Genomic DNA, 13,163 nt, shown 5'->3' with positions numbered 1-13,163 from the left:
AAACACTTAAATTCTGTTTACCTAAAAGCTTAGTGTTCCTAAACCATCCCTCTCCACAACTACCAAACCAATAGTGGAATAGAAGAAAATTAATGTGGGGGTTTTTGTTATTATTTTGTCCCCTTCTTCAGCCTGCCCCAAAAGTTAGCTAGTCTGTTGATGAGAATATTTGGAGACACTGCTTACATTTTTAAGATATGCCAAATAGTACAAATCCAATTCCAGTGAATTCCAATGTTGAACTAAGACTGGAAGGTTTGCATGTCATGCATAGGAAAGTCATTTGCTTTATCTCATCATGCTCAACATAGTCGCTGATGTCAAGTTTTTTCTCTCAAATCCTCCAACACTGCTTCTTCCCCACTTTCTTTCTGCACATTAACTCCTTTTCTCTCCCTTCTTATTCCCACTAAACATTGACTCTCTATTCTCCATCAATACGAGATTAGGACGAGAGGAAATGGCCTCAAGTTGCACCAGGGGAGGTTTAGATTGGATATAAGGAAAAATTTCTTTACTGAAAGAGTGGTGAAACATTGGAACAGGCTGCCCGGGGAAGTGGTGGAGTCCCCATCCCTGGAGGTATTTAAAAGACGAGTAGATGAGGCACTTAGGGACATGGCTTAGTGGGCATGGTGGTGTTGGGTTGACGGTTGGACTCAATGATCTTAGAGGTCTTTTCCAACCTTAATGATTCTATGATTCTATATTACCCCCAGACAAGTAAAACTACACCTCTCTTAGAAATTGTTCACTTCTGACTGTGCTTCCTGGTCCCCTATGTCTGAACACAGTTAATGCCATCTACTTGAAAACATAGCTAGTCCTGGTTCTTCTTTCTTGTTTTAACGCCACTTTCTCCTTTTTTCTTTTCCTTCTCTCTTCCTGTTCTCCTGGAATACCTATTCCTTCTTACTCACCGCTCACTGCTGCCCACTAACTCTTCAACTCTTGCTTCTTTCTTGTCTTTACACAAGCTGAAATCTGGATCTCCCAGGTTTGTGTTGTTTTAGCAACTGTTCTTTTTACAGCAAATCCTCTTTCCCACTCCATTCTCAACCATACTACCACTGAGAGAAGTGAGGGAGCTCTTGAACTTCTGTCCTTCTGCTATCATCCAGACCTTCCTCTCCTTCCTCAACCATTTTTAAAAGTCTAGAGGGGCAGACTGAAAAAGGCAGTCTGTATATCCTAATTCATGCCTTGCAATACATGATAGCTCCGGCACAACAACAAGCTCTGTGAAGTGTGGAGGGTATGAGAGTGCTGATAGCTGCCCAGACGAAAGGTAGAATACATCCACAGCCGGCATCATAAACACCTGACTGCTGCTCCTTAGCATTTATTGTCATCAGAATTTACTCTAGCATGTATGGTTGTAATGTTTCTTTCTTTTTCTTTTTTTTATAACTGGGGATATCACATACTGATGTTGCTGCTCTTTTTGTTGCTGTTGTTGTTTTTGTTTATATATTAGTTCTGTCTATACCAATTAATGTTTCTGGTGTTATGTCCTCTGGCATAAAACAAATCTCCATAATGTTGTCTCTTTCCTTAAATATTCCTCATCTCCCCCTTGCAAAATATCCTAAATTTACACCATGGTTTTTCTTACATTGTAGCTCCCCCACAGTTTGTGGTGAGACCACGAGACCAGATTGTAGCCCAGGGTCGAACAGTGACTTTTCCTTGTGAAACTAAAGGAAATCCCCAGCCAGCTGTTTTCTGGCAAAAAGAAGGAAGCCAGGTAAGTTATAAGCACCCTATAAGTCTTTCAAGCCTTTCTAAATAGTTATATTGTTAAATTTTTAGGAATATTATTTATATTACCTTTCACAGATTCTTTTAATCTTTCACAGGAATTTGTCTTTTAAACTGTCACTATTCTCTACCGACATTTTTGTTGCTGTTTTTCTAAAATATTAATATTGTGAAGAACTCAAAGGCCATCTAAGTTGGTGAAACTTGTGCTAGGTGCTGTATAAACGTATAGAAAGCAACAGTATATATCTTAAAGGCTTTTCACTCTGAAGCCCCCAATAAACAGGTGGGTGAGACAAACATAGTAGATAAAAAAGGTATGACTCAATTTCTAACTAATCAGAGTCAGTAATTACAGTTCACAACCTGTCTAGACATGATCAAGCAGATATATATCTAACAAGCTGATTTGCATTGGCGTATTCTCATAGTGCATACAGATACAGGTTTTGAACACGCAGATGCTTTCTTCAGTAAAATTGTCTCAGGAAATTTCTGAATCTGGTTTTGGAAATATTTCCCTGATCCTTACTGTCATTTTTTAAAAGCAAAATTTCTGATGTAGCAGTCAACGTTGCCATCAGCCAATACTAGCTTCTATAGCTTAGTGTTTGAATGTCATGCCATAACGTTTTTTTACTGCTGTTGCTGTATTGACGCTATGTTACAGCAGAAGTCAGTCCTTCTCACTTCCAACGTGCAGTTCATGTTAGTATGTTAAATTTAGACACTGTATGTGCTGTAGTCTCTTTTGCACCTGAGGAAAGATTAAAAGGGGCAAACGGATGCCCAAGGACAGTGCCTTCTGCAGCTCCCTGATGAAGCCTGTCATGGCTACATCTGTCTATGTACCTATACTACGTACCCGTCTCCATTGACTAAATTAGTCTTTTCAGAGCCCTGTGCTACCTTCTCCCATATGGCGATATGTGAGTTAACTCAAGTATCCACACTGTGCTGTGCAGTGAACATGTACCTTTTGTCTATCTGGAGGCATTGTGTGTACCAGCCCAGTTAAAAAGTGAAATAAGAACTGAACCACAGGCCTCCCGCTCTGCCCCACCTGCTTCTGCTTCACCTTCTCATGAGGTCAGATAACTGGTCCAGAATGACAGGACCAAGGCTGACAGCATTTTGTGCTCTGTTGCATTTGTGGCTTACAAAGATACAACACTATTACTTTATGAGTGTAAGCTTAGTCTTCAGTGTGTTTCTTTCAACGTATTATTCGGAGAACTTTAAATCTAGCCTCCATGGATCACATCCTGGAAAAGCACAGTATTGTGAGTCTCACCAAGTTGAAAATTGTTCCAAGGGGAAAGTAGAATAGCATATTGAAATTAAAGTAGGAAGTACTGATGCGCTAGCAAACATTTCAAAACCCTTCCTTGTAGAGCATTTTAATAACATGGTAATGTTTATGTAAAGTGAGCTTATAGTGTCACACTTGAATCTAATAAAGTGGACATCCATCATGCTGTAATAAAGAGAAGAGCTTCTAATTAAAGTAGGACATCATTTGCAGGATTAAAGTCATTTAGCGTAATTGAAAAGTGTTAATACTCTATTTTATCCTCTTCCATTGGTATCACTTCAAGGGTAAAAACATTTTAAGGTGAAAATGCATCTTGTGTCTTTAATTGAATGTTATTACCTACTGATTGTAGCATGTTGAAGCTGTTTAATTACAAACCTGGAAAATTAATTACCATATTGAGAACCAGATCCCTGAGGGTTAGAATGGTCTTTTTTGGCAAATAAATGCAACGTAAAAATTGATACCTACATGGTTTATAATCAAACCTTGAAACATAGCTCAATGTGATTCACTACACCCTCATGTTAATCTTAATTGAGCACCGGTGAAGTAACACAGGTTAGTGTTGCCGTCTCGATATACAACTTGCCAGATTTTGCAGTGAGACGCCATAGAATAGGCGAGTTTCCACATACAGTATAACATCATACAAATCTGAAGGATGGTATTTTGGCCAAATTAGGCATTGTCCACTGAACATACATGACTTTTCACCTTTGTGTGCCTGGCTATAAGTTGTTGCTTGGCTTTACAACGCTTGCTTCTGCTTTTACTCGAGGAACTGTTTGCAGCACCACTGTTAGTATTCGGAGTAATGTTATGTAGTCATGTTAGCCCACTCCAGTAATTGTAGGGCATTTTTCATTGTGAATCCATTTCCCGATCCTGTGTTTCTGAGCACAACCAGCTGGAAGGGAGGGGAGCTGTTCCCTCCTGAGTAATTTTTTGTGCCAACTTGTGCATAAACAGCTGGTCCTTTGTACTCGGTAGCGTTTTCCCCAGAGCCTAACAGCCGCCCGCCAATGAAATGCACCAGGGCAGGGCATGTGTAACCTTTAGACTGTAGATTAAATTCTTCCTTGAGATAAATTCCGTGGTATTACATCAGGGATGACTCTGGTCCCCCCGTTTGCAACCCAGCATGCCACCGTTGTGCCCAGATGAGCAACCCGATAGCTAATTAAAACCAGTGAAATTGTAAAAACATTTAAAAAGGGGTTGTGCTGTAATTTAGGACAAGTTATAATTCATAGTTATCTGGTCTTTGAAGGGAGGAGTCGTGAGACTGATGAGCTCCTCCTGAATTGTGGAATATTCCCTGGGATGTGGTACAAGAACAGATAAGCCCATGCTGAGGGTAAAATGAAGGGTAGTCTCCCCTTTCTAATACCGTGATGAAGAGGATTCTGGATTTGTTTCCTCTGAAGAATTAGGAGCTTGATCCTTGTACTGTCTTTTACGTTGTGTTTCTTTTTACACTTTGCATAATGACTGATAAATGGAGTCAAGCTCAGCCATATCAAAATTCTCTGCTTTCTCATAAAATTTAGTGGAGTTTTTGTAATACCCTCATTCGGTAGGTATCTGTGCCAGGCAGAGGTTATTCTGAAAGTTTCAAGGCAGTTCAGAAAACAGGGCAATTTTTCGAGACCCACTTAGCCCTGTAGCCTGAAATTGTTTCAGAATTTTCACACTTTTTTTCTTATTGGATCTGACCTGTTTACTGGGTGCATATTGATTTTTGAGGAAAAATTTGCTGTGAAAAATTTCTTGGACATTGACATTGAAAGGGGGTAAGGGGAAAGACTCACCCTAGGGTGACAAGTAGCCTAGTAGGTTAATATAATTATAAGGATACCTGGAGTGTCAGATCTGATTTAAAGCATATACCTCTCCTTTTATAGCCAAAACGAGAGAGATAAAGGTGTGAGTTTCACTTCAAAGAAGAATTTTTTAAAATCCAAGTTTGTTGCTTGTCAATTCCAAATAATTTTTTGGAAACCATTAAGGTCTACTGCAGAAGAAGCAGATCTACAGAAAATTCATTTAATACTCTACTCTATACTTTTAGATTTTCTTTTTAGCCCATATAGACAAGCTTAAAAGTTAGTAGGGAGTCGTCATTAGAGAGCACAGCAGAGCTATACAGAGCTGCAGTAATGACTGAAAGTTTATCACAGCATGGTAACAGTGTGTTGGGATATTCCTTATACAAACAATTGTATTTTTCAGAGAGGCTTGTTGAGTTGACATAAAAGCCAGACTGGAATTACTGTTGTTTAATTATTGTTTAATCTATTCCCCTTTCTGTCTCATTGGGCAATGCTGTTGACCTTTCTGTTCACATTGCCTCCCTTTTCCTGTCCCTTTTTATTCACGTCAAGAGCTGTGCCAGACGGTATAACTTTTTCCTTGAAAACACAGCCCTCACCACTAAAAGCTTTTCTGTCCTTTTCTGTATTATTGATTCATTCAGTCCTTCATCATATGCAATGACTGCTACATCCATTCCAGTTATTCTTATTGACATCTCTCTTTTCTCCAATCCAGCCCAAAGGCAAAAGCTAATCTCCCTGTTTTGTGATAACTGATGTCTTATCCTACATGAAATTATTTTTTCTCTCTGATGATTTCCACAGCAGATTTATACCCTTTCTCTTCACCCTCAAGGCTCCATGCTGCTTTTCTCCTTTGGTATATCTCAGTTTTAATTTCCTTTTACTTCTCCTTTAAGAGCTCATGCTCTGCCAGCTTCTCCTACTTTATGACCTGTTTGTGTCTTCCTCCCGGCTTTCCTTCTGTGCCATGCTCTTACTTTCTTATTTGCCCAGAATATATTCACAGCCAAACAATAGTGCTATGCTTCCTCAAGTCTCCAGGATTCAATTCTTTCTGCTAGTTTTCTAATGTTTACTGTAGTATTGTGTCCTCCTGGTTTGACAGCCAACTAAGCACATTATTACAATTAAATTCAGAATGAAGATGAATGTGTCACAAATACAAATCACTCAAGTGCGACTGTTGGAAAATTTCTCCTCGCCTAGACCCCCAGCCAGAACACACCACTGTGTGCTGTCAAAGGGCTGTTTCTAATTTAAACTGCAAGTTGCCCAAGGCAGGGAAAGCTAGCTCTATGTGTTCATAAAGTCATAACCACACTTACTTTTTCTTCTAGTTTATATATAGTACTTTTAAGGAAAAATCATTGTCTCTCTAGCTGAGGGAAAAGTGGTGCTTTTGTGTTTTGAATTGATGTGAGATGAATTGTTTTTGCAGAACCTACTCTTCCCAAACCAGCCTCTCCAACCCAACAGCAGGTATTCAGTGTCACCAACCGGAGACCTCACTATTACCAACATTCAGCGGTCTGATGCAGGCTACTACATCTGTCAAGCGCTGACGGTTGCTGGAAGCATTTTAGCAAAGGCTCAGCTGGAGGTTACTGATGGTGAGATATAGAAATTCCTATTGTTTTTTCCTGTCAAAAGTATTTTTAAAATAGTGTAAATAAAGGCATACGAGACCACATAATTCATACAAGTAAACAGACAAGTTTCTACAGAAAAGACAATGAAAAAAGGGTCTCTGTGCAATTCTCTATGGTATCAAAAAGGCATCGAAGTCTAGTTTGCCCTTTGCTTGCTTTCTGGAGGTTCCTTAATAATATAAACAAGGTACAAACCAGCTTAGAATAGGGTGGGTGAGAAAGCAAGCTTCTCGGTTCACTAGAGCTAAGATAGGACTGCAACAAATATTGTGAAGAATGAATAGGTTTGTGATTAAAGCAGTGAACTGGGGTGCAGAAAAATCAGGCTCAATTCCCACCTCAGTCCCAGTCTTCAGTATTATCTTAGGCAGCTAGTTTGGGGATGTGGCCTTAGCTCAATTAAATCAACACAGTTGCCTTGAGCTTACTGAAGTACTGTTGGTTTAGAACAGCTACAACATGTAGCCCTTTAGTCCCTGTGGCAATAAGGCACCAAAATATTTCCTTACCTCAGAGCTGTGTTCTCAGAATGTCTCGATATGGTTAGATGTGAAAAGAGGCATGTCAATACGTAGGTAGGATTTTCAGGAAAGGAAGAGAAAAGCACTATATGCTCTGTCTTGATGCTTTCCATTTCAAAATTTTGGGTTTGAAAGTTATCCTGGTGTGAAATTTACCTTACTCTACCTACAAACATGGATCCTTTTCATATATCAGGAATCCTGTTGATATCCCTCTTCATCCCATTGTGGACAGAAGGCAGTTTGCATCCTTTAATGTTACTGAAGAAAACAACAGAATTCCTCTTATACTGGGAGATTGTTGCATTCCCCGGCATCATTACTCCTTAACTGACTCATTAAATATCTCCTGACAGGCTTTGATGAATTTTTGCCATTAAAACTGTTGTTATATGCAGAGGTCTACTTTTACTGTTCCCTTAGAGACCTGCCTGCACCATGAAAGTTTGAAAAGATGTCTAATTCTGAATAATCTGGCTTTTCACAAGAGCATATTCATCACAAGTGACAGGTAGAGAGGTTCAGGCTCATGTTATAGAGGTTTGAGCATTAATTTGACGCCTTTTCTTTGTTTTCCAAAAGCTGTCTATATTTTTATGACAAGGGGAGATAATTTCTGCTTTATCCTTGCATCTTTACAAGCACATTGGTTTTCTGTAAGGTAGTTTCTGGAGACTAAAGGCTAACCTTCACTCTGCAGTCTCTTTAAGTCCTTTCTCTCATGGTCTATGACAAAATGATGCATTTTCATTCAATTCAAATTTAAATGTAGATTAAAAGGTCATTTAAAATTAATGGAAAGGCAGTATTTTTTAATATCTGTCCATAGCGCTGCCTGATTCAGTGCCGTGACTGTGACTGGAATAAATAGAACACACAAACATTGGCTAAGAGGACATTGAGCTGTTAATGGTTGCACCTGCTGATGCTGTACAGATTTACTGCAACAGGGGCTGAGAGGATCAAATCAGGTTCAAGGATGTTAGTGATGAGAAATTCTTCCTTTTGACAGACAAGGCCTGTGGTCCATCTTTATCTATTTCTTGTGTGGGGGGGAAAAAATAATAAATCCTAACGGCCTCTGTGGAATTTTCATTAGTTTATCTAACAAGTCAACAGAAAGCTAACAAAAGTGTCCCCGCTAAAATGCAAATTCAACTACAATTAATTCTGATTAAAGGCGGCGTGCATTCCACATTGCTAGAGAAAGCATTAGCTGGTGGCTCTGCTGCCCAAGGAATGCAAGGCCTGCGTTCTTCAAACGCTTTCCAGAACCCACTGTCAGCATGATCATTATGAAATAATACGAGGTTGCTTTATAGAAATACCATTTCATCCTTGAGTCAAAGGGCAGGTGAGGTCAGGAGAAAAGTGCCAGAACAATATTGTGGAACTGAGATTATATAAATAAATGTACCATTAGATCACAGATATTTTTTTAATTGCTTTCAGTTAGGAAGTTAACCATAAATGTCTAAATAATCTGTTTTGGTTGACGCTGAGCAGAAGTTATGGAAGCTAGTGATTTTTATCAGTAGGGAAATCTAATTTGATGTTTTAAAAAATATAATAAAAGATAAACACTGTGCATGTTAGCTATATACTTAAGCGTTAGTGTTCTAGTTTTTGGCTGGTGATTTCAGTTTTACTTCATAGCCCAGAATTTTTCTGTTTGGTTAATGATTTAATAATAGTGGCAAGCCATCTTTTTCATTTTGAACACATTTTTGTTTGATCCAGAGTAATTTAGATCCAATTGAAGTTCCAATACAGAATGAAAACATATGTCATGTGCAGAAAAAGAAGTGCTTAATTATACCATATATAGCAGTGTTTCAGTTGTTACATTTTTGCACTTACAAGTCTTTACTGGAAATATTTTTAACTCAAGTGTTCACATGAGAAGAGATTACTATCTGTGATGAAATGTGCTGAGTTGAGTGATAATTTTGCTGATTATGGACTGTGTTAAGAGCCTTCAGTGTATTTGAAATTCAAATCTTGTATTTTCTTGAAAGGCTATCATATAATCCACTGTCTAATGCACAACTGGAAAAGCAAAATAATTTTAAAAATTGAGACAATCTTAGCAATCCTTTCAAACTCAAGAAGTGAATATGCAGCTCACAGTCTTAAAATGACAGATCATGCAAATAAACCAAATGCTTCCATCTAACTATGTCTGTGCTCAAGATAAAAAGAATAGTTTACAATTAGTAATTTATTCCATGAATTTATCCATCATGCACAGAGTATTTTGGAGAAGATGTCAGTTTCTCCTAATCTAGTCATTATTTATATTTATTAATAAAAATTTCGACTACTGCATGCTCAACTGTAGGATCAGCCTACCAATGCTAGTTTACCCAGCAGTTGCAGTTTAGGATGAGTATTGGAATGGAGGAGCAAGCTTAACCTCCCCCAGTGGATGGCAACATAAGAATGAAATGTTTTAGGATATTCAATTAATTAAAAAGATTACATTTCTGGGCTTCTGAATGAAAGCAAAAGGCTGAACCTATAAGGAGAATTCAGAACAGGTGTCAAAAAAAAAGAGAGAAGGAGTTGGCAGCATACCTCAACAGCTCCCTCTCCACTGATTTGGAATAGGCACTTCAGGCATTTTTCCCAAACTCCTCTGCAATTTTTTGACTATAGGTCTATTGAATATTTGGGGATATGTCTCTCTCAGATCCTCCTGGAAGAATTTAATATCACTCACAGTTTACTCATCTGCAAATCTGGCAACCATAATTCCTGTCCCCAATCAAATGTATATTACGTGTTTTATAGCAAGTGCGACAGTTTCAAACAGGAGAGATCCAGAACAACTTCACAGCCTCCTGTGAAGCTCTTCAGCAAAAGAGACAGAGAAAGGGTTGGTCTCTGCTTTTTCACCTCTCAGGAGAGCACCCTGCCCTATCATGTTAGTGTTCATCATGAGAATTTAATGACTTGTGTCTGATTTTCTCCATTAATTCACCAGGAAAACTTTTGAAATGTTGATTTTAGAAGTGCCAAAGTAAAGACTTCATTTTGTCATTCTCTTATTTTAATTTCCTGTTGTAATTTGACAATATTCCACCCCAATTTAAACATGTTTTCAGTCGATCCAATGTTGATCCAGTGAATGAACTGTTCATTGACAAATATAATTTGTTCTTTTCTGATACTCTGCTGAAAATTTAAGCTGCATTTTATCACAAAAGGAATCTCGTAATTTTTCAGTTACCAGAATATGTGAATATATGGTTGCTGAAAAATAGTTTCAAAACCATTTTTAAAAATTAAATTTTGAAATAAACTTCTCTTTTACTATACAAATATATTTTAGCCACACAAAATGTTTCTGTAGAATGGATTTAAAAGTTTCCTGCTAGGAGAAAACAACGTAAAATTTAAATAAAAAATTAAAATGTTGTAAAAGAAACTAACAAAACCCCTAACCTCTTTGTGGATATTTTTCATTATCTCTCTGTTCTTCAGAATGCTTATGATGTACCTTTTTAAACCTCTAACCGAGTTTTGAATCCTTGTACAGGAGACCTATGTAGTAGGAATACAAGCACATATACACGTTTTAGAGAAGATTTACAAGTCATAGTTGTGAAGACAATACAGTCGTTCACAGATCAGTGGAAACCCTAAGTGTTCATTTAACCTTTAGCCTTAGTGTCATGGAAACCTGTAGTGGTCTTTCACCCATAACACCCTTGAAAATGAAGATTCCTTCTGGCCAGGAGACTTTCAATTACGCTATTGATCAGAGCTATTTAAAGGATTATGAGCTCCTCATTTGGGCTGTAAAAAAACTAATTACATGCCAAAGAACAATATCTGTAATGCAGTAGGTTTTGAAAATACCTACATTGCTACACAGAGGGAAGGCAATTAGCAAATAACTGCAATGGAATAGTTAGCAACTTAAGTGATACTTTTTCCTTAATTTTAGCTACCTAGAAAACTGGGATTTGCTGTTTTACGTTAAATCTAAATGAAGACCTACACAGCTAAGTTTTCATTTGAATAGGCTTGTGCTGCAGGTATGCTGACATCAATTTTTATTTCACCAAATCGCTGAACTGTATAGTCATAAGGAAGCCTTAATGAGATCAAAAATTTCATATCAAGGTGAAAATGCATTACATTTTCTCTTTTCTTGTAATGTAGTGTTTCTTGTCCTATCTCTGCATTCAGTGGGTGATATTTCAGAATTTCCAAAACAGCTTTCACGTTCTGGTGTTAATAAATAATCTGTATTGGCTTTCTGTTTTCAGTTTCAATTTCAATAAATGTGATGAACTCACATTCCAAGGTGCTACTAATACTAATGATTCTATCCTTTGTGTATCTTGTTAACAAAAGAAGGTAGTTAGTATTTTTGCAACACTACAATTTCAGAAACAATTATTTCGGGTGTAAAATGTACCACTAACATCTCCCTAATATTTTTTATTTGTTAAATGATGTCATGAAAGCGCTTTGGATCTGTTGAAGGTTCCAGAGGTTTGCATCTCAAACAGCTCAAATACAACAGAAACCATACTGCTTCACAATAATTTATTTTCACTTCCTTTTTAGAGTCAGGTGTTGTGTATGGACTATAATGAACCAGATTCTCAGCTAGAATAAATGATTCAAACTCAACTGACATCAGTGGAGGCAGACTAACTTACACTGGTTTAGGAGCCTTTTATAATCCTGCCTGTTACAATATTTAACACCAATCATATAATTGCTCAGTTGTTCAAAGATTTAAAACAGCAGCAGTGTGGCAGGTAAATATATAAAAATGAATTCTCGGTTCTGTTATACTGATTTTATGCAGGAATCATAGCCTTGTTTATATTCAGGTGTTTCACATTCATTTTGTGCAAACACATTCTTTAGAAACAAAGAGTTATATTTTGCTGCTTAACAGATGGCTCAGAGAATAGGTTCAACAGCAGAATTATTTATGAAAATTTGGTCTTTCAAGAAAAGCAAACATGAGCATTTTACCTCACTTGATGATATCCCACTGGTCATGGAATGAGGTTTATACGCAGCCATGCACTCGCTCACTGGTTAAGGAGTCCTTTAAGCAGTATTTCAAGCATGCAAATGTAAATTATTAGGGGAAAAAAAATTAAGAGAGTTCATGGCTTTAAAAGGTGATGAAATGATTTGATAAGTAAGCTGTTAAACGGCTTTGAATTTTTCTCCACTGGAAAGAGTGCTACAGTCATTTAGATCACTCAGATTATAAAGATGTTTTGTACTATTGTTAGATATTTTTGCTGATGAAAACTTGCAAGTTGAGCATGAATAGGAGATGTGGTTGGTACCCATGCTAGAATGGCTACGGTGTTTCACTTTGAACTTTAACAGATTTTCTCTTTTAGGCCCTAAATCAGGTAAGCAATTAAGCACATTTTGATGTGATGTGCTTAAAGTGCTTTCCTAAATTGGAAGAAATAAGAGATGTACCTCAGTTCTTTTCTGGATCAACATCTTAATTTTCATCCTGTCTTAATCAAATAAGTCTGATGACCTTTGCTAACAGAAGTTTATATATCTAGGTGTTATCTCACAGTGGTGAAATAAAATTCTTACAAAAATGTTTTTCAAATATACCAGTTAATTGTTAACATCTATCTGTGGGTCTTCCAAAAAGAATGTTTTTAGCCTTTTAGAAGCTAACTTAAGCCAGTCTGTAAAAATTGGTACTGTGTCAAGGAAAGGACTAACTGCAGCAGAGGATCGTTAAAGGTGTGGATGCCAATACATGTGTCACTGTTTAGTCTTGACAGATAGGCCTCCACCCATCATCCTCCAGGGGCCGGTCAATCAGACACTGGCAGTGGATGGGACAGCTTTGCTGAAGTGCAAGGCAACCGGCGACCCCCTTCCTGTCATCAGCTGGTTAAAAGAAGGATTCACCTTCCTGGGCAGAGACCCTCGAACATCCATACAGGATCAGGGGACGCTTCAGATTAAAACTCTGCGGGTGAGTAGCGATAACAAAACAAGTGCTACAAGTGGTACATGGCTAGTCTTGAGCTGTTGGTGTGTGTCTCAAGCTGCTCTGCTGTCT

General features: G+C 37.8%; 1 protein-coding gene across 14 annotated transcripts in view; it reads left to right on the top strand.

Moving 5' to 3' along the window:
* ROBO2 (roundabout guidance receptor 2) overlaps nucleotides 1–13,163 on the top strand; it is a 484,548-nt gene that overhangs the window by 376,229 nt on the left and 95,156 nt on the right. For all 14 annotated transcript variants that reach the window (XM_076352017.1, XM_076351963.1, XM_076352000.1 and 11 more), the window contains 3 exons: nucleotides 1,623–1,747; nucleotides 6,356–6,527; nucleotides 12,871–13,076. In XM_076352017.1, the coding sequence (XP_076208132.1) occupies nucleotides 1,623–1,747; nucleotides 6,356–6,527; nucleotides 12,871–13,076 (503 nt within the window). The remainder of the gene's footprint in view (nucleotides 1–1,622; nucleotides 1,748–6,355; nucleotides 6,528–12,870; nucleotides 13,077–13,163) is intronic.

This window comes from Aptenodytes patagonicus, chromosome 1, assembly GCF_965638725.1.
Source record: "Aptenodytes patagonicus chromosome 1, bAptPat1.pri.cur, whole genome shotgun sequence".
Classification (NCBI taxonomy): domain Eukaryota; kingdom Metazoa; phylum Chordata; class Aves; order Sphenisciformes; family Spheniscidae; genus Aptenodytes; species Aptenodytes patagonicus.
The sequence above is the reverse complement of the archived record's forward strand: the minus strand, read 5'-3'. Positions and strand labels throughout refer to the sequence as shown.